Consider the following 22,015-nt stretch of genomic DNA (forward strand, 5'->3'; position numbering starts at 1 on the left):
TTTTCTGCTATACGTTACCATCACAGGTATTGGAATTGTACCATATTGTCTAAAATGGTCTTACATTTTAGACTAACCTCTGGTGTTGAAAAATGAAGCCAATGTAGAGTTGCAAAAAACTGCAGTTCCCTGAGTGTCCCCTTGAGGCTGTACTGAAACAGATAAAATAATATCACAGTTTAAAATTCTGGTATTGTGACAACCCTAATCTGATATTTTCCGTGCAGGACGACATGCTGAGATCGCAGACCAAGACCAAACCCACAGTGAACGACGATGATTTGGAGAAACTGAGAAAGTTTACTGAAGATTTTGGTCAGGAAGGTTGAAAACATTCGATCACTCAAAGCTCATGGAATGAGGACTGTAACTTATGATGTCTTTCACTGTCATGTTTTCTCTCATTTGATTAATCTTGATTTCTCTCTCCTTTAAAAGTCAAAAATGATTTAAAAAATACCCATGAAAAGTTACCGGAACATAAAGCAAAGATAAGAATTTGTGTTACAAATGAAAAGCAAGTTAATAGCACAGACTGTATCTGTCCTATCCTGTTTCTTCAAGGCTCGAGTGAAGCTTTCATGCAGGCTCCATCTTTATTTTAGAGCATGAAGTGTTATATTTGATCAAGAGGGTGGAGCCATAGACTGTATGAAAAATGGACTTAGTCTCAGTGACAACACCCTTTGGTTCCTGAAGAGATGTTTTGAGGCCCAGCAATGGAGGTCGCCATGCTGGAAATGCTGAATTACAGCTAATCTACACAAATAAAGAGGTGGAGCTGAGGAGGGCCTTAAGCCTCCTGTCAAACAGCTACCACACGCCCACCTGTTAGTCAGAACAGCCACGCCCCTTAGCCTTAATAAAATCAAAACAGACGATTTATATTAAAACCAACCCTGTACCAATTTTTTTTTGTACCAGGCTGTAAACATGTTTATTTCTGCTGTAAAGATGGACATTTTAACATGAGGCTCTATGGGGACTGACTCACTTTTGGAAGCAGCCTCAAGTGTTTACATCTTTGTAAGTTTCCCTTTTTCTTTTTTTATTCCTTCAGCCATCAAATATAAATTTTAAAGAACAATTGACCTCCATTTGCGCAACTTCCAAGTTGAGTGAGCTACTATAACATGGTGAACCATTTTTGTAACAGAAAAACTCATTAAAAACTTACTTAAACGTTTATTGGAATGTGCTATATCTATTTGTTTGTATTTTGACTATGACAAATGAAGCAGTAAGTAAGTAAGTAGGCCTCTAGCAGCCTCTAAAGGTGCCTTCAGGGTTTCTTTGTTTAAATTTAAATAATATACATTCACTACTTTATAAGCATTGCTCATTCTTTCATGTGCTAAAATGTCTGCATGTTTTCTACACTCGTACTGTCAGTGACTGATCGATTGTAATGAACTATTGATCCCATCAAGACGCTGAAAGCGTGTTTGTTCTTAGTGTGAATTCTGTTTTTGTATTGACATTTTCTTTCGGTGTTTACTGAGGTCACTTGTTTGTTACTATGATAAAACTGATGCCGGTTATTTGCACTTTTTATTTCCTTTAAAAATATTCTGTGAACAAAAAAGGTTGAATAAAAAACTTGAAATCAAAAACCAGGAGTCGATTGCTTTGTGAATATATTTAATTGTTAAAATACATCTTAGTTGACCTTCATATATTTGAATTTGAAACACGCGAGGGTCTAAATGTGAGTAGTTTTAATAAGAGGAATAAAACAGGTTCATGTCACATGTTAAACAGTTTCAGAAAAATTACATCATTGTTACGCTGCTCACACAAGCTGACAGTTTGATAAATAGGAAAAACTTGTGTTTATTAGTGTCATTATTAAATATCAATAAGCTGTACCTTTGACTGAAAGCAGACTCAAACTGATTTCTAGTGAATGAATATAATCCACAGAATAATAGAAGTGAGATGTTTCAACTGAAGTGGGACCCAACAGAAGAATAAACCTGATTAGACTTTTTGTGCTGTATCAAATCTACTGACAAACAAAATAAAAAAAATCACATCAAAAGTGTTTTAAACTATAAGACTGATTTAAAGCTGCCAATGAAATAATGGCCTTAAATAAAGCATCAAATAAAGCATGCATTTAAAGAGGGACGTCTCTTTAAAATGTAAAGCACAGTAAACATGTCAGCGTTTCCTCAAACATGAAACTATTTGTGATGTCATTAGACTTTAATCACAACAAACTCCTCAGAAAAGCTACAAAATGAGTGATTATGGCTTCATGTGTGTGCGTGCGTACGCTCAGCCCTTTTAACTTTCCACCAGAAGCGGAAAAAGTTCAAGTAGAAATTGAAATGTTCTTTAATTTGGCAGAACTCCATGCAAACATATCCTCCATATTGTCAATTTTAGTGAGAGCAATCTGATTTAATAAAACTAAAATGAATGTCTCATATGTTCCAAGTAGATATCTGCAGCTATAACGTACAAGCTTCTACTGTTGACTTTCATTTAAACTCATTGCAGATATGGTAACTTTGATTGGTTAAAATTAGGAGTCCACTGATTATTGGCCAGGTGTGAAAAGGGTTCAAAGTTAAAAGGGTTTCACATACTGTTCAATCTTCTGTTCACACCTCTCATCTCAGCCTGCCTCAAACACAAATAACCTGAGGAGTGGAAGAAACACTGCATATTCAAAACACACAACAAACAAAGTGAAGGTACAGTACACGGAGCAACATAAAAGATAAATCTGCATATATGAAGGAGAAATGTGTGAGGATCTGAAAGTTGTGTGTTTCCTGTCCTTTAAAAGCGAGTAATTGTTGTGTTTTTTGGTTAATAACATTCATATTCAGACAACACAAAGGGGGCGGGGCTTATGAGAAAGTGCTAACAGTATTGACTTTAAATATTTGTATATATAGGACACAGAGGGAGTAATTCACCGCCAATCACAATCATGCTTCATAAATGGATGTAGCCCCACAGACACATTTCACTCCAACTCATGTGACGGCACAGAGAAGAAGAAGAAGAAGAAGAAGAAGAAGAAGAAGCAGAAACACGGAGAGCGGTAAAGAAACTTTAGAAGACGGAGAAGAGAGAGCCGAGCGCCAAACCCGTCGCTGCTCCGGCAAGCATTCCCAACGCCACATCTCCTCCGTCCTCGCGCTGACGCTCCCGAATCACCACGTGGTTCACCCCGGGGGCGGCGTACCCACCTGGACATGATGACATCAGGGAGGTGTCAAAGTTTAGTTTTCAAATGTGGCTAAAAAACCAGCAATGAGCATAAATTCTTTACATCAAGTCCTACAGCCAGTTACTCCACCTAATCCATAAAAAAATGACACTATAGAGAGAAACATATCTTTTTCAGTATTCAACGAAAGAGATACCTGCTTTGATACCACGGCAACAAAAATAAAAGTCCTAGGCACCAAATATAGGGTTATTTCTTGTTTTTAATGATCAAAACTCGCAGACTGACTTCTCCTAACCAAATTGGATGAATAAATCCTGATCTAAATGTTTTCCAACATATGTGTGCAGTTGAGACAGTGAGCAGGAGTCAAAATGCACCTGTCTGAATTGAATATTTAAGAAAAACACAGTCTCAGTCTCCTGAGGTAAGACTTGACGTAAAAAATATGATGCTGAAGTAAAGGACGAAGTACCACTAACAGATTCCCCCCTAGATGCTATAAAAAATAATATTTGCCTGCATATCAATGCTACGTGTAGTTCGATGTAATCACACTATCAACAAAAGAGCGGAGAACAACAAACTGACGGAGAGAAAACATAACCGCAGCCGTTTAATTACATGCACAGAGATTGTAGCTGTCACGTGCAGACAGTCTACGCACTGACTCCAGTCACAGTATATTAACGTCTCTCCCCCTCCTATTGGCTCGAGGTGAATTCTCAAGATTAGACTCTGTTGTTTTCTCACATAGGCCCACTTGGACTTGCTGCAGAAAAAATACTAGGGGGCTGACAGGAGAGACTCCAGGTGAAGTCTGCGTGAAAAACTTGGCTGCTTGTGTTCGCACATACAGCTCCTCCGGCAAATATCAGGATTTTTCTGCAAATCTGAAAGCACTAAAAGAATAAGGGGACAAATTTAATGTCTTAAAAGTCCCCTACTGAGATGTCAGATGCTTAACAATATGATGTAATAAATGAGGTTAATGTCATTCTCTTCTGCATTCTAGTTGAATAACAATCATATAGGGTGCTTTTTTCCTTATTTATATTTATTGTCACTTTTATTTGCACGAAAGCAGGTGACACTGATTCACAATGACTTGTGCTTCCTAAATAGACAGATTGAATCCCCAGAAGTTGAACTCACTTGGTGTTCTACTCTGAAGATTAATCATTCCTTTAATTCAGTGTATAGCAGTGTAAGCGGTGTATAAGGAGAGTGAAGAAGTGACACTTTTTCTTATTGTCCTGTTTGACGTCACTGAACAAACACATATCCAGCACTCACGGATCAAATAGTCCTCTACTTCCTGTTTGTATACTGCTAATAAGAGGACTGAGCACAAGATATACCGGTACTGTGAACCCTTTGGAGCCGTGTGTTTAAGGGATGTCTGAAAACCACAATGTTAAACTTGGATACTATAAAAGGTCAAACAGCCAAAAAACTTCACTCAAACTCCTGCACACTGTCGAAATTTAACAAATGTGTTGGCAACTTTTCAGTCCTGAAACATTTCCACATATTCGTGCAATGTAGACAGCTCTCTCTTTCTTTCTCTTGCTACAGGCTTTGGTTTAAAATATGGCTGAATTTTCTTTTAAAGCTTTGGGTCTTTTCTTTTAAGGTAGCGCAGATTTTTACAGTTTTATATATAGTTTTGTATTGAACATTTAAACAACCTTAGTGTGCCCCCGCTTCTCCTCACAAGCCAGCGACTAACACCTTACACTCAACATGATTATTTCATTAGGAGGTGAGAAAAGTGCAGATATTTACCTTGGTACTGGTAAGGATAAGCCACAGCGTAGGGCTGTCCATCAGCAGAGTACATGATCTGTGTGGCCTGAGGTGGAGATGGAACATATTCTCCGTATGGGCCCGGAGAATAAACCTGCAGAAAAAGAGCACACAACAACACTCTGTTGATCCTCTCTGAGCCCTTTCATTCCCTCTTGATTCAGAAAGCAGGAAATGTTTTTTTTTTGTAGCTAGCCTGTTAGCTTGGTGTTTCCATAACGGACATCCAGAAGAGCACATCCAGTGATACTGGACACTCAACCTGGGCATTATCTTACACATCTCTGTAAAGACACTGCAGCTTAATAAACTGATGTATCATATGTTACGGACAGTTCTTTGGGTTTTCATTTCTTTATTTCTGTCGTTTATAAAAGAGCTGGTTGTGAACAGGAAGTGTTGTATCAAGTTTTGTAGTCTGGGTGGAAACTACAAATCCAAGTGCTGACGGCTTCTGGGTTAGGGTTGCGGTCTACAACCAGCGCGACACACTCTCCACTCGCTCTTCACACATACATCATTTGAATAATACTCACTCATAGTTTGTCGGTTGTTCATTTCTTATGATATTGTTTAACTTGAAATTCCTTGGATGTGCACACATACCTGGCCAATCAAGCTGATTCTGATTTTTAATATTAGAGTTTCTAGATGGAGGGAGAAGTACTCATTACTCGCTTTACATGTTTAATTCTGATCTTAAAACTCATCCATCCATTTTCGAAGACGGTCAACCCAGACTCCCCCCTTTTCAAGCAAAGTTTTCCAGCTCAGGGGAATCAGAGGCGTTCCCAGGCTAGATGTGATACCTATATAATCCCTCTGGAGAGCCCTGGGTCTGCCCTATCCAAAATATATTAATAAGAATGAACCTGTTGGGTCTATATTGTCCTAAAATTAAGTCTAATGTTGATGTACATATTGCTTTTACATACTGCTTTTCTCATATTGTAGTCTGCATTACATAAGAAAATATTCTTATTCAGAGGTGATTTTAAATAATATTCTTACATTATTTTTGTTACAATATTCAAGTTTGTAGACAGTAATGAGCACCACTGGTTACGTTTAATTTTAATTTGACCTTGAATAAAGTGTCATATAATCATACATCATCTGCTTGTCTCATGTTGTTGTAACTTGTGACTCATAATTAAAAAAAAAACTTTTAATCCCCTAAAAACACGATAAATTATCTTGTTCATTCCTGAGTTAGTGGAGAAAATCAGAACTCTTCAACCTGAAATGGTCAGGTTTATGACCAAAAGACTTTTATATAAATCAGTCTTGAACTTAATTAATATACGGTTAATGAAGTCATATTAATGAAGTTTACATCTATTACCTGAGCTGGGGGAGCATACTCTGAGTAAGGGGGAGGAGCAGAGGCTATTGCTTCCTGTGCAAATCCAATTTGAGGAGTAGCTACCACCTGAAAAGAAAAAAAGAAAATTAGGACCGAGAGCTATTTTATTTTTACTATGAAAATAAATCTAAATGTAGCAGAAACTCACCGCATTAATTCTGGCATCCTGCAGCGCCATGGTCCAGGCCCTGCAACACAGAGGACACTCTGCTGTGAAAAGAAGTTATTCTAGAAATATAGACACAGAATGCCTCTAAATAAAAAGTTATCCTCATTAACGTAGAAACTAAATGAGAAACAAATAATGTGTGTGTTGTCTCACAGAGCATCATCAGCACTGTCCGCACACAGGCTGATAACTCGACCATCTCTGCACACGATCTGTAGCAGGGCGTCCCGGGTCTTTCCCTCCGGAGGGTTCAGCTCTGAGAGAAGACGCAGAGGCCACATGCTTACAAGTCTGAACACAAACAGGGTTCATCGGTGACATCATCATCTACCAGGTGACATGTACCTTTACCTTGACACGCGGCTGAGTTGCGGATGTTGATGCAGTCGACCCTCATGTGGATGTCGTCCTCCATGTCACGCCTTTGTTGATCGTTGTAGAAGATGAGACGTCCGTCGGCCCACAAGTCGAACCAGTTTCTTTTCCAGCGGCGCAGGATAGTGCCTGCAACAAACACAGGCTACAGTTCAAACACAACCACAATCAAGTTTACAGGATCTCAAAGTCACTTTATCATATAGATATATATCAGAAATACTTATCAATCAAACCTCATCAATAAAACTGGATTTATTTATCCAATTATCAGAGCAACATGCTTCACAAGGCAGCAGCTATAACAGTGTTACTTACTGCACACCGACATGAACTCAATAAAATAACAGAAAAAAAACAAAATATTAATCACAAATTCATTAAGACAATAAATAAATAAGAGACATAGCAATGAAATATTACACATAAAAAACATTAACATTCTAATAGCATTTCAAAAAGATTTAAAATAATTCGTAAAAACACAATTTAGTTTTTAAATGTTGATTTAAAAGCAGAAAAGTTTGAATCATGATGATGATAAACGTAATCAGTAAGAATGATAACAATGACATTATAAAGTACAACATTAAATTCAGTAAGGGTTCAATATGACTACTCACTCTGTCGATGGAGCCAACCGCTCTTCACCATCGCCATCGTGGAGGCAGCACCTGAAACCAAACAAATATGTCAAGTTCTGCCTCTAAGAATCAAACTACTGACACTTTAAATCAGCTGTATGGACCCCCACATGTTGTCTTTTCTTTAGAATCTGTCTGAAGTTTCCAATGATTTCCTTTTACATTTACTTTGTTGTTGGTTATATTAATTTCATCCTTCCTATTTTATTACTTTTATTCATCTGCACAGTTTTTTTCACTGATATTATCATGGTACCAAATTCATATTTTTAATTGCTTTTTGTTTTACTTTTATTATTTTATTGATTAGAACATTTTAAAAAACTTACAGCTAAACTCCTGCACCCTGTCTTACTTGCAAATGTTCATTTATAGGCAACATGTCAGGTCCAGACCTTCATCAGACAAACAGTTTGTAAGAACAGGCAGGACAAAGAAAGTGGCTACAAGTCTGCAAACAAATATCATTTTGACATCAGCTCTGAATAAGCAAATAAACATCTGCTTCCTGATCAAAACTACTACGGAAAGCCTAAAGAGGCATTTCTATGACAGTTCATTATTTTAAGTTCAGAGGACATTAAAAGGTCCCAAAGACTAAATTACAATCCAAAGAAAATCAGAAATGTTACACAAGATAAAAAAGTTAAAATACTGAACTAATAATACAATTTTTCCATTCTTAGTCACGAAAATTTCCCGACACCTTCCCCCAAAATAGAAGAGAAAAATAATGCAAACCCCTGAAGTCCCAAAAAATAAAAGAAATGTATCGTGTGCGCATAATATGATAATGCTGTATGCACAAGATAACTATGAAAAGGAACGCATTCTTAACTTGTGGAAACAAGTGATAATCTTGTGAAAACAGTAAACAAGTGATAATCCTATGAAAACAGTAAACAAGTGATAATCCTGTGAAAACAGTAAACAAGTGATAATCCTGTGAAAACAGTATATTATCTAGTGGAAACAAGTGATAATCCTGTGAAACAGTATATTATCTTGTGGAAACAAGTGATAATCCTGTGAAAACAGTAAACAAGTGATAATCTTGTGAAAACAGTAAACAAGTGATGATCCTATGAAAACAGTATATTATCTTGTGAAAACAAGTGATAATCTTGTGAAAACAGTAAACAAGTGATAATCCTGTGAAAACAGTATATTATCTTGTTGAACATTAACAACGTATTTGTACAATTTAAACAGGGTTCAGGAGTTGGCTTGGATTTTTTTTTTTACTTTATGGATTCATTCCTCTTTTTAAAAACGTGGTTTGAAAAAGATTTAGTTTTTTTTAATTTATTTTGGTCCTAGTAAATATTATTCATGAATTAAAATGTCATAGATTGTTTACAGTAGTTTAAACACCAATAGGCCAGCTGTGGACAGGTCATGCTAATTTCTTATAAATGTAACTTCAATAGGAGAGATAAAATAGCTTCTTTAAGCTTAACAAACCCAGTATTCAACTGAGAAAGATGTTAAGTATGTTAAGTTTATTTTTTAAGCTTTTTCTACGATACTAAACGAAAGTTATCTGACCTTAATTTACGATGTTTGTTTACATGTCAGCAGCGAGCTAACCTACGTGCTAACTAGTTCCGTGTTAATAATAAGCTACAAAGCTAATACCAGTCCTTATAACTGATGGTAAGGGTACAATTGCTGGTAAAGAAGCTGTATAATTGATTTACTTACTTGATTATTTGTATGATTTAAGGAAAGATGAAATGCTCCGTTAGGATCATAGTTAGGATGCAGCGAACGCGGAAGTGAGCTGCTCAGCAAAGAGACGATGCTCTCCTCGGAGTGAAAAACCGGGACCAAAAATACCTACGGACACAATCTGAAGACCGCCGTTATTGTCTGTTCATAAGCTCCGCCCACACAGTATCTTCACTCGTCTTCGACCTCTTTGGAGAGGGGGGTGTCTGTTATGTTTGCCTGGCAGCTGACAGCGTTGGCAATTGCTAACAAACACGGCGAAGATGAGCTTGTTCGTGAGTATTGCTTTTTAACAAGGTCATGTAGGCTAAATGTGTGGTTATTTTTAACTTGGTCAGATCCAGTTTTGTGAATGCAATAAGTTCTTTGATGCTTTGAAACGTCACACAACACTTTTGAACCTAATAGGTTGAATCACTGAGTAACAACATAACTCAAACAGTCTAACACAGAGGTTCTCAAACTTTTTAGACTGTGTACCACCTCCGAACATATTTGGCTCTCCAAGTACCACCATTATGGTTAAAATACACTGTAGGCCTATTTCAACACACATTTTACGCAGGAGGTTATTTATTATTGACTGTTGGCAGCCACACTATAGGACTAATAAGGGCTAGCGCTAGAACTGACACTTAAACTAACACAACTCTGACATCCCAAATCAAAACGAAAGTGCAGAACAATAAAAATGAAAACTTTATACCAACAACCTGTTTGAGAATATTTAGTCTCCAGTGTTTCCCACACAAACACGATACCAGGGCCCAAGTATATTTCTGACCTGTTCTTTAATTTTTAATTTATTTATAAAATTGCTGCATGCGCGAGAGAGCGAGAGGGAGCGGGAGAGAGAGAAAGCGCGCGAGAGAGTGCAGGCGCGCGCTCCGCAGGCTCCGTGCAACCAGAGCCGCTTTATTAAAAGTCAAGGCAAAAGTGCCTTTTAAAAAAAAGATTTAGAGGGGAAAACACATTTGATATAAATACAACTCAATAGGTACAAGACAGATAAGATAAGAGTTTGACAAAAAAAAAAAGTCGTTTTATGCTGAACAGGTTTTTTTTTTATATTGTCGAGATTTCCTTGCGTAGCACCACAGGGAGCCCGCGTACCACCGTGCCTTCTCTGTGGAAAAGATTCAAACAGCACTTCAAATAAACTGGATGGAATTCCTCTACCCCCCCCCCCCTAAAAAATAAATAATTAATTAATTAGTGAGTTTTCCCCGGGATGCTCCGGTTTGTCCCACAGCCAATAACATTCTAATTAGGATAATTGATGACTCTTTATTACAAATGATTTTAAATGAATAAATACATACAAAATGCAATAATTCAAAAAATAAAAATTCAAAACATTAAACTTTATTTGAATGGTTTCATTTAATTTGTGTTCCATAAGTGTTCTAAGTTATCATGAACAATAAATCCATACACAATTTAAAAAAAAAAAAAAAAAAACATTTCGCTTCATTTTTGTTTGCTTGTTTATTTTGTTGTTTTATGTCATTGACCAACACACTGCTCCTGAAACTTTGCAGAAAAGTACTTAATATTTTCTTTATTCTCGATCAATTAAATGTCAAAGAGGGAAGTTATTGTGGTTACTGAATAAAAAGTCAAGTAACGTATTAACCTGTTGTAACATTCTACAGACGACCATGGAAAAGAAGCAGGTGATCATTGACACGGACTGCGGCATAGACGATGCTCAGGCCATCATGATGGCTCTGGCAGCCCCCAACATCCAGATTGTGGGTGTCACCTGTGTGTTTGGGAACGCGGCAGTGGAACATGTGTGTCAGAATGTCCTGAGGGTGCTCTCCGTCTGTGAGCGGGAAGGGGTACGTTTCTGACATTTTACAGACATATGAATGTCCAGCTGATCGAAAAGTTTCATCTGGATCAGACTGTTTTAGATTTTGAAATCCTATTTTTCCCTTTGCATGATCAGCCAATCCAACTTATGTCTGTCCTTTTTTTATCAAAGCAAGACTGGATTGGATCAACATGACTTTTAGAGATGTCCAAATCTGGTTAACTGGTTCTAAATGGGAATATACACTTCACAGTTTGTCCACAGGGGGGCGCACAATTGTACAAATATCACCTATGAACGACCGGGCTGTGTGTTTTTAAAGTATAATTGGAATGGATCAACCTGATCTAAAAACAGACTTTTAAAGATGACTGAATCTGGATAACAAGTGTTCTACATACTACACAGTTTGCCCGCTGTGGATGCCAATATCCAAACAATAATCAACTGTAGTAACTCATGAACTACAGAACGAGTCTGACTGATAACTGCTGTAGATTATTTGTGATGTTCATGCCTGCTGCAGTAACAGATCAGCGTCAGCGTGACGACACAGTGAACTGTGCGTTTTGTTTGTGTATGCTCATCATGTGTTTCATAACACCTGTAAAGGTTTCTAACGTTGACAAACAAATCAAAACACTGAGAGAATGGTGTTAACTTTAAACTAAAATAATGTTGGAGAATCACTGTAAATTGATGTAACATTTTCATTTTGTTCATTACAGATTCATTTCTCAGAGATTTGATTTTTTCTTCAGCATACTGATTATTATTAAGATTTTGGCTTCATCTTGTACAACAGAAGGAGGTGGAGACAAGTCGGTCTTCTTTATACAGTCAATCGAAATTTATAGTAGATATAATAGTAGATAAATGTGCTGAAAAGTATAGAAGCTTTTTAATACATCAAATGTGAGCATAAATTAAAAGAAACAACTTCTTGAAACAGTTACAATAAGGCACAAAGTTTTAAGAGCCAAAATACTTTTACCTTCATGTCTGTGAACAAATATCACTGCACTAAAGGTGAACATCTGTCTGCAGATTCCCGTGTTTAAGGGTTCTGGTGGTCCTCTGGTTGGAGCCAGTACCCCAATCAGTGACCACTTTGGAACCGATGGTCTTGGAGACGTGATTAAAGACAAAGACCCGCAGTGGGAGGAGAAAATCCAGAGAGAGCATGCAGTGAATGCAATGATCAGGCTGGTGACTGAAAACCAGAAGCAGGTGAGAAACCTCTCTGTGTTGTTTGTATTCTCAAACTGCTTTCCATTAAAACGTATCCTCCACAGGTGTCCTTGGTGGCCCTCGGCCCGCTCACTAACCTGGCGTTGGCTGTCAGACTGGATCCAAGTTTTCCCCAGAAGCTCAAAGATTTGTTCATTATGGGAGGAAACATGGAAGGTAAAAAAGATCACAGTTGGGGTTCTATGTATGTTGGCTCGTATAACTTGATTCTGTGTTTTTAGGAAAAGGAAATGTGACTCTATGTGCAGAGTTTAACTTTGCAATGGATCCGGAGTCGGCTTACATTGTTCTTGAAGAGTTTCTCTGCCCGACATATGTTGCATCATGGGAATATGCTTGCAGAAACGGACTAACCTGGGTAAGATGCGTGTTTTTGACAAGCAAGACCCTACATGTTTGTTCCTTTTCAACTGATTTAACTGATATCTGATGTTGTGCAGGATTTCTTCAAAGAGTTGATCAACCAGGATACGCCTGCTGCAGCCTTTATGAAGATGATAACATCTGAATGCTGGGCGTACTCTGAAGACGCCATGCTGAACAAGAGAGATGTGTACTTTGGACCTGCCTTTGTCTCTTATGATTCATACGCCATGTCGGCGTGTATTGACAGCAGTTTGGTCACAGAGAGAATCGAGTGTCCGGTCCGTGTGGAGCTGCAGGGTTCAATCTGTCGTGGTATGATGGTACTGGACCGCACAAATCAGCTGAAGAAAAGCCACAGTGTGTTTGTTTTGACTCAATGTGATGCTGCAAAGTTTAGTCAGTTACTCATGAATTCTCTCAGACAGCCGTGTAAGAAGTTATCTTTAAAACACAAATGTGTCATCTTGGACTAAATTAAGTTTGAATGTTCTGAACTAAAGTGAGGACTTCAGCTGAAATCCTTTTCTTACATTTTCTGACAAATAAAGATGCATCTCATGATGGCTCTCGTGCATTTACGATTCTTTGAAAAGAAGTGAAATAACCGTCATGCACCGAGGTCTCCTGCCTGTCATGATGAATCCAGCTTGTTGTTCGATTGTTAGTGTTAATAAAATCAGAGTAGCAATCAAAGTGTGCCAAAAATAAAATCTGTATAATAATAGAAATGTTTTCAGGTGAACCATAGAGTTGAACTACAAAAGAGAAACTGCTTTTTCATAACTATATGTTGCTTCTTGTTTTATCGAGAAACATAGAAGCTGTCTTGGTGCCTGTATTCACTTTGAGTAAATTATTGCATTAACCTAACCATTAAACCAACCAGTGAGGGCGTTCACAATCTTTACTTCATGGACTGAGAGAGAGAGAGCGAAACAACTCAGATCATGCTGCAGTGATTTGTATTCATCCAAGTGATCTAATATGATTTTATGAGAAGTTAAAAGTTATGATTTAACTTTTAACTGAGCTGTTACTTGTATGGGTTGTTTACTATAAACTTAGGTAATTAACAGAAAATAATCACTTGTAAGTAAATGTAGAGGAATTTTGAATGTGGAAAAAAAAAGACATTTTAATGACTAAAGAAGCTGAGGCTGCTTGTTGCAATGCATCCTGGTACATGTAGGCAAGCTCTACATGCATCCAAACTCAAACTTCTCTTGGGTCTTTTTTAGGGGTAGATCTTTTAATCCCCAGAACTACATTTGTACCCTGGTAGATTTGGTCAAAACGCACAGTTCTTCAAAAAGACTATAGTTCTGGAGGACATTTCCACGGTTGAAATGGGGCTCAAGTTTAGTACTCATTCAGGATTGAAGGTATAAAGGTTTGGACTTTGCACCTAAAAAAAGAGAATGTGTGCGTCAGTAAGTAACTGTGTGTTAACCAGACTGTAAACATGAACATATTCACTCCGCCATGTCCATGCAGAATTTACAGTCTATGGTTTTAACGTGTTTCTGCTGCCCTCAAGTGGCCAAAAACGTGTCATTGCAGGTATAAATAAAAACCCAATAACCCAATATTCTGCTGAAGTCCTTTATTTAAATTTGCCGACAAATAGAGGCAATGTACAATACAAACCTCAAACTTAAGTGTTCTTTGATAACTTGACCAAATCATTCTCACAGAAGGCTTTGATATTTCTTTGAACAGAGCCCGGTTCAAAATGGGGAACATGAATGTTCATTGACGTTTTTTTGGGGCTGTTTGTGTCGTCTGAACAATCGTGACTCATCAAAAGATCCCTGCTGCAAAATAAAAGCCTAGTGCAATAATTTAAATGCAGATGTTTGGTTTTAAGACCGACTTTTATAACAAACCAATAAAACTGATGGCGAAGACACATGGCTTAAATTAAGATCCAACATTAATACTGAACTTTAGAGCGGCCATGTGTCAACCTCTGAGAAGGAACGCAGCCTTTCTATAACAGCAAAAATGTCTGCACTGGCATTAGCATACCTGCTAACTTAGAGGGGCACCTGTTAAAACAAAACCAAATAAAACTTTCCGCCCCCATAAATAAAAAAGCTGCAGAGAACTAAACTGTGGGGTTGGTAACCTGCAGCACTGGGCTACCTTCACACTTCAGGTAACGTTGCTTTCTGTTGGGATTTCTTATCATAAAATTCTTTGACTGAGCGTCCAGAATACATCAAATTCATGACGCGGTTCTGTTAAGTGCTGCGGTGTGCCGATTTTTAATTGGCATTGTCGGAGGAGCTTGGCCAGGGCTCGGAGCTGCGCCTGCTCAGTGTGGGGCGCCACATGCTCCACGGGTTGTAGGTCCGACTCATCTCTGTGGTCGCCGGGGGAGACGGGGCGGGACTGCTGACCAGATCGGTCAGAGTCGTCGAGTTGGTCGTTGGAGGGAAAGGGTGTAAGGCCGAATCTGCGCTTGTTGACCAAATGGAGCTCCCGAAGGGTGTGGTTGCAGACCAAGGGTTCCGGGCGTTTCCCAGGAGTGACTTTAAAAAAAAAAAAAAAAAAAACAGAGAAAAGATTCACAATGTTGTCATTTAAAGGAGCATCAGTGTGCTACAACCATGCACCAAACCAGTGTAGTCCCAATGTCGAGTACCAACTTGATGACATTTTAGATTCTTCTGAGTCTGACAATGTTTATTAGAGGAACACTTTGCCAAATACTTTTTGACATATGCCGTCATTTTTGCGCCCATTCTTAAAAAAATGACCATGTTGCTAAAATGCAATGAGGACACATGACTATAGAGCAGAAGCTGCAAGTCATACTTCCTCTAACTTCAGCTTTAGCAGGAGCTGTACTGACATCTCCACTGGGTCAGGTCAGTGTTCATGAATTACAAAGTGTGGGCGTGAAGCCTAACTAATGGCCGTAAAAAACAAGACTTTAAAACAGTTCCCAGAACAAACAGTCAGTTCAGAAAGTTACAAAGATTTAAAAATGTTAGAAAAGATCTTTTTCTGTCTGATGTCCTCTGGGTGTTCTGTTTGAACTCTTGAACTTATTGACTTTTAAGACGGACAGATTAAAAGCATGTTGAAGTTAAAGGTTGCTTCATACTTTCTAGACTTCATATGGGACTAAACTTTGATTCTTATCATCCTACAGGCTTTGAAGCTTTTTTTGGCATGGCTTGCAACAATTCCCAATATGTTTCATTTGAAAGCCAAATTTCCTTGAACTTGCATTTCCTTCTCTCTTTCGTTACCAGTTTGTGAACCCTTAATTAATACATTGCTGTAAATGCTGTGAATTGTCTCCTGAATAAGCGAATCAACGGCTTGATTGCAGCGGGGTCATCACTTATATTCCAGGAACTGTCAGAGGCTTAACACTTTGATATTTAAACTATTTGATTGAATCACCAGGTAAGATTTTCATTTAACCTACAAAGATGAAAATGAGGCCGTGAATATTTCAGACACTGCAGTCTGGCTGTGTTGGTAATGGATTCAATTTGAACCGCACAATCACTCTCCGTTTTAAATGAACCTGATACACAGAAACTCTGGCTGATATTGGGATTTGTGAAATAAAAAGAGTTTCTTACTGCAGTGGGTGCGGTGGGCGAGCTGGAGCTGCTGGGCCAGGAGTGCAGAGGGTCGCTGGTCGGTATGTCCCAGATGGACGAGGGTACAGTGGTGAACTCAGGCCAGCTCTGCTGAGGCTCCGACGACTTTGGGAGATTCATTCCACTGAAAACTACAAACACCAGACAAACACACACGTGAGTATGACTACAGCTGGTCGACTGTAACATGTTTCACTAGTTCCTCTTTATACTTGTGGTTTGCTTGTGAACTTAAACGTTACCTCCTGTCAGGTTGAAGGAGTTGTTGGGTCCAAAGGCAGAGAACGAGTTGGCAGAGGGGAAGCTCGGACTGCTGACTGGGTCGATGGGACTCCATAACCCAGAGCTAAGAGAGGAACATATACAGACAGAATATCAAAAAGGGACATCCAGCATCCTTAAAAATGAGGCCTATTTTTAATCATAAGAGTGACTTTAAAGGTACAGAAAGTTTAGAAACTGTTCAGAAAGATTCCTCCAGCGATTAGCAGATAAGGGGGGCCGATCAAAGTAGTTTCTTAACAAGGGCTCGCTTTTTCTCTAATTGTTTAACATCTAACTACATCACAGAAAGGATCATATAAAAAGTGACCTTTTTGTTCATGCAAGATGCTTTATGTTTAGCCATAAACAGCAGGGAAATAGTGCTCCTCAAAGCCACCAGGCTCCATCAACAAACGCTTTAATTTGACCTCTCAGAATATGGGACTGTTGATCGGCTGCTGCTTTGATTGTTCAGTTTGTTTGAATCAATTTTTGGCTTTCTTTGTCAGAGTACCAGCTCAGATCAAACACCTCACAACACTATGAACAAAAACTGAACGAGTCAAAACACCAGCAAACATCTTGTTCTGTGAGGTGTTTTTATCAATGAAGTCTGGAGGTTGTAACACGACCAGTGTAGCTAACAGAAGCTAGCTAAAAAATGATCTTAAATATAAAGCACTGAGAGGAGACAAACTTCTACCGAGCACATATACAGACACATTTTGTTCCATCAATCCTTTAAACCCCCAAATCTTGAAGTCCCAGATGAGTTATATGTGAAGTTAGGATTGTGTTAGGTAAATTGTGGATGTTTTGTTCTTCACCTGTCAGAGCTGTCACTCTCCACTGACGTCATGTGTGCCAGACTCTTTCCTTGGCTGTCAGTTTTACCTGGACCAGATCCACCTGAGCAGACAACAAAACACAGTGTTGTAAATGCTCCCGCTGTTAGAATAATGGACACACTGGGATCGAGTTTGACTTCACTGCCTTACCTGGACTTTTATCATAACCAGCAGCTACAGCAGCAAAGGTGGGGTTCCCATTTTTGCCAGGTAGAGGAGTGGCTGCAGAGAGTTTATTACCCGGGGCCTTCTTTTGGCTTCCCTCACTGCGGAAAGTCAACAAGAATATCCGTTAGTTGTTTTGATATTGTTGAAAATCAAAGTGCACTGAAAGTGGGTTTAGAGGGTGTTCTCTCTACACATGTATCACATTCACATAAGAAAATGAAAATGTGCTTAATCAACCAGATGATTATCTCAGAATTACAGGGTTACATTTTTATGAATTAACCTCAAAATCCCAACAGGAGATCTCATTAAGACCCCTTAAAGAAGCAAATATCACCCCACCTTTTGAGTTTAACAGATTCTCTTTGTGCTCTGGGTTTGAAACATGAAGAGATATTCGTGTCTTTAGGGAACATTGATGGTAGTGTTAAAAGTTTGTCGACTTTGTGCAGACCACTTAGATCCTTGCAGGTCAGACTGAAACCCCTCTCTGATCCATCAGGATCAAATCTTGTGCTTGTGCAAAGAAACGCCTCGTAAGTCTGAGATGACAACTCGTCAATTCAGAGATTCAAGATGAATAAACATCACAACATAGCGAGATAGATTTAATGATTTACATTTTGTTCCAAAGAATCAAACTCCAGGATTAAATTTAAATTTAAGCTTTTTAAAGTAGCTGCAGTTTTAGAGGCATTGTTCACAATAATCAATCAAACAGAAAGTTCAAAGACAGACTGAACTTTCTTTTATTGGCTGAATCGGAGGAATAGATCAGATTTGGTATGTCGCTGTATCATCACTGCCCAACTCCTGGTGGTCTTAAGATCTGCTCTTTAGCTCACCATGGAAACCTATGTTTGAAGAATAACTAGTTGATTTAAACGGTTCCCCCTCTTTGAACCTACTGGGCTCTAAAAGCAGAATCATTAATTTTGCCATTATTGTAATTTGAGTAAACAAACATTTGAACATGATTAAGAAGAGGGATACTCTGCTTTTTTTCAAATCTCTTTATTCATCTAGAACCTAGTTTTACTAAAATCCTATAACAACTCATGTTTTTATAAATTCATCCTAGACAGTGGAGTCTTTATCGATGAAGAGAATAAAAAGTGTTTCAAAATAAGAGGTCTGATGATTTACAAACCAAGCCTTTTAACAGGATCTAACATCTTTGAGTGTTGTCTCTTGAGTGGACATTATTAATTCTTAATTTTTATGCCAAACGAGTAAAACATTTGTTTGTTTTATTAGTTTCTGATTATCAGGCCGAGTGTTTACCTGTTACTGTTGAGCACGCTGCTGTAGGAGCCTCTGAACAGTAAGCTGGGGGAGGTGGGTGGAGGGGAGCAGGTCCCGGCTGTGACGGATCTCTTCAGGAAAGGATCTGCGTTTATTGTCTGCAGGGAAATCTGCTGAAGACTGTCAGCTTCTACATGAGGAGGAGACAATCAGATCTTTAGAAGGCTGAACAGTGACCTATTTATTAATGTATTATTTCTACTTAAGCAAAAACCAAGCAAAAATTTGATTCATTCTTTTGAGATCTTAAATAGATTCATGACTTCCAAAAATAATATTTTTTCTGGGGGCCAATCAATCAGTCACTCCATGCTAAGTGCTAATGCTAGCTCTTTAACTCAGTAGAATGCCAAATGGAGCAGCAAGACCTTCAGCCAGTCTCACAGATGACTGGAGTAGATCCTGAAGTACTAATTCATAAATAGACTTTGAGTCATGGACCCAGAATCGTTTTGAATCGACAATAGATTCTCAATCAAATCGTGAGACACCCAAAGATTCCCAGCCCTAATTCAAAGTGTAAACGTGTATTTATTTAAATTGTTAAAGATACTTGACATAACATTAGGTTTTAGATTTCCACTTACGGACACAGTTTTTGGAAAGAGGCACGTCCCACTCTGGAGACGCAAACTCCTTCTCGCCCTCTGAGCTGCTGCTGTGTCCGAGCTCGGGCACCGAGCCGCTGGTGAACAGTTTGGTTAAGAGAGAGGGGCGTCCTTCTTCCAGCTTCCCGTCTACTGTGAGAACACACTCACAGTCAGAAACACATCAGGAGTAGACACAAAGGACAAAGTTACCCCACACCTCTTTAACACTGTGGACACTCACGTCTCTGCTTCTGCACGGGTCTGCTCTTTGGGATGTTGATGGGCGGGTACAGAGCTTTGGATGTGAAGCTCTTGCGTTGTTTGTTCTCCAGCGGTGTTACATACGGCAGCTCCAGAGAACTGAGAACAGAAAACATTAGTTACAAGACAGCAATATAAATATATATATAGAAGTCATCAGCAGTGATCAAATGAACAGACCTGGATTTCTCTGCTGGGTTTTCTTTCTTTGTGGTGTCTTGTTTCTTGGGTTTGGGTTTGATGAGGAAATGTGAAGGTTCTTCTTTTGCTTTGACCGCTGCTACGGTCCTTCCTTTCTTTTTCACAGGTTCCTAAAAAAAAGCCATGATGGAACATTCCTATTAGCAGCATGCTCAGTATTGTGTCACTGTGAAAGTTGAAGTCAGGTCTAAGGTCTCTGAGAACTGATGAGTGACTGGAAAAGTATTTATTTCATGCTCATAGGGAAACTCTAACTTCTACATAGTGAACAGCAGTTTACATGAAGCAGCAACATTTCTGAAGCTGTGAGATGACACTATCTGAAAAATGTTGGGGGGACAAACACATCTGTACATGTGTTTGTCCCCCCCATGCTGCTCCTTACAAAAAAGAAAATACTACGGTACAATAATGTTGCATTTTTCAATGTTTATAGATCAACATTATTGCTGTAGAAAGCAGTTGGGGATTTTTTTATTTTTTTTATTGATAACCATATTTATGATTTACTTGTAAAAATAACTTTGGGTAAAGAAAGAGTTTTAAGAACTTTGCTTTTAAGAATCTCATTTATTCTTTAGTTTTTTCTTAGGCAGAACCACAAGAAGAAAATAACTACATCATTGTTATATTATATTATTTACCTCTTTGATGTTTGTCTCCACGTCTGGGTTGGAGGTCTCTGTGGTGGTGGAGGAGCTGTCGTCATTGTCGGCCATGTTGTCTTTAAGCTCGTCTCCCTGAGTCTTTACTGAGGATTTTTTCTCTTTCTCCTCCTTCTTCCTCTGGGCTTTTGATTTGGCCCGCAGCTTCCCTTTAGATTCAAACACTGTAAAGGACAAACACGCCTTTAAATACCTGTAAGTGATTACACAGTCCTGCTTCTGTACCAGGATGAATCAAATATCCGTACCTTTGTTTTGAATGAACTGAGAGCTCTGTTCCGGTAGATTCTCTCCGCTGAGGGACTCTGGACGGTCGAGGTCGTTGTCCATGGCGCCAACCAGGTTGGCGTATTCTGTGTCTTCAGGGACGAGGCCTCTGTGGGTTAAAGTTGGGCTCTGGAGGTCCGGTTGCTTGCTCCGAGCTTTGCGGTTGGTCAGCTGGCAGGCTGCTGCAGGGCCTTCTTGTCCTGAGGCTGTACTCCCTTTGCTCAGCTGGGTGGAGGAAGCTTGCATAGATGGGCGGCTGAAGCCGATCCTGGACCTCTTATCCTGGCTATCTGACTCGGAGACTGTGCGGCCGTTGCTCTGTCGGCCTCCACCTCGAGCTGCTCCGTTACTGGACGCAAAACCTCCTCTGGAGTTCTGGGCTGAGTCGGCATAATCGTTAAACCTAAAGAGAGAGAATTTAATTCATTATTTTTTTCACATCCTGCATCTACAGTTTCATATTAATCCACTTAAAAAAAATATATATATATGTATATATATATATATATATAAACATTTTTTATATTTATTTACTCATAAATGGAGAACAAGGCTGGACTAATGTCTAACTCTGTTAAAAGTCAAAGGACCTCACTTTTGTTATCTTTACTGAAAAAGAACAGTGACAACGCTGACAGGATTTAAGAAGCTCAAACCTAAAAACTCAGATTCTTTAAGCTTAACGACAACAATTAATCAATTATCAGAAAAGGCAGAAATGGATTCCCTTGATTGACTACTCCTCTTATGGACTAAATTGTTACAGTTTCATTCCCTGAAGAAAAGGGATAAAAAGTAATAAGGTTGATTATATGTCTGAGGAAAATGAAATGTAGGTCTCATTATGTCATGAACATGTTTAATAAAACGTAGGTCTTTTGATGTCATTTGCAGAAGAAGGAGAAAGTGAACTGCGTGGGTGAAACCACTGATTCAACTGAATGAGAAATAAAAACCCTCACTGACTGAATCAGGTCCAACATGCAAAGTCGGCCAAAATGTCAAAGTGATAACAGCCAATTAGAGGTTACAGAGAGGTTACCAGACGCAGCTAAATCTACTGTATGCTCAGAGGTTGGCCAAAGATAGTTCACCATAGCCAGTGG

At 38.8% G+C, this 22,015-nt stretch overlaps 3 protein-coding genes across 4 annotated transcripts in view; 1 reads left to right on the forward strand and 2 right to left on the reverse strand.

The window, feature by feature from the left end:
- Positions 1-1,624: 1,624 nt before the first annotated feature.
- Positions 1,625-9,393, reverse strand: LOC109982418 (pleckstrin homology domain-containing family B member 2). Of its 2 annotated transcripts, none has more exons than XM_020631624.3 (8): positions 9,255-9,393; positions 7,530-7,580; positions 6,883-7,035; positions 6,685-6,787; positions 6,511-6,550; positions 6,342-6,428; positions 4,976-5,090; positions 1,625-3,206 (listed from the first exon to the last, which is right to left on the reverse strand). In XM_020631624.3, exons 2-8 carry the CDS (start codon positions 7,564-7,566, stop codon positions 3,070-3,072), a joined length of 672 nt encoding a protein of 223 aa, XP_020487280.1. In that variant the 5' UTR covers positions 7,567-7,580; positions 9,255-9,393; the 3' UTR covers positions 1,625-3,069. The 2 variants fall into 2 exon arrangements, with proteins under 2 accessions (XP_020487280.1, XP_020487269.1); XM_020631613.3 differs by having other exon boundaries at positions 6,877-7,035.
- Positions 9,394-9,395: 2 nt separating this feature from the next.
- Positions 9,396-13,280, forward strand: si:ch211-201h21.5 (uncharacterized protein LOC555526 homolog). The gene is made up of 6 exons (XM_065956114.1): positions 9,396-9,556; positions 10,937-11,125; positions 12,148-12,330; positions 12,396-12,507; positions 12,573-12,709; positions 12,792-13,280. Exons 1-6 carry the CDS (start codon positions 9,545-9,547, stop codon positions 13,188-13,190), a joined length of 1,032 nt encoding a protein of 343 aa, XP_065812186.1. The 5' UTR covers positions 9,396-9,544; the 3' UTR covers positions 13,191-13,280.
- A 1,025-nt stretch (positions 13,281-14,305) lies between these two features.
- Positions 14,306-22,015, reverse strand: part of tmem131 (transmembrane protein 131) — a 39,010-nt gene continuing 31,300 nt past the window's right edge. Inside the window, 11 exon segments of the mRNA XM_020631292.3 lie at positions 14,306-15,251; positions 16,320-16,471; positions 16,583-16,686; positions 17,432-17,513; positions 17,603-17,718; positions 18,905-19,055; positions 19,513-19,665; positions 19,757-19,875; positions 19,957-20,087; positions 20,622-20,806; positions 20,891-21,312. Coding sequence (XP_020486948.2) covers positions 14,985-15,251; positions 16,320-16,471; positions 16,583-16,686; positions 17,432-17,513; positions 17,603-17,718; positions 18,905-19,055; positions 19,513-19,665; positions 19,757-19,875; positions 19,957-20,087; positions 20,622-20,806; positions 20,891-21,312 — 1,882 coding nt within the window. The 3' untranslated portion in view covers positions 14,306-14,984.

Source organism: Labrus bergylta, chromosome 6 (assembly GCF_963930695.1).
Source record: "Labrus bergylta chromosome 6, fLabBer1.1, whole genome shotgun sequence".
Lineage (NCBI taxonomy): Eukaryota > Metazoa > Chordata > Actinopteri > Labriformes > Labridae > Labrus > Labrus bergylta.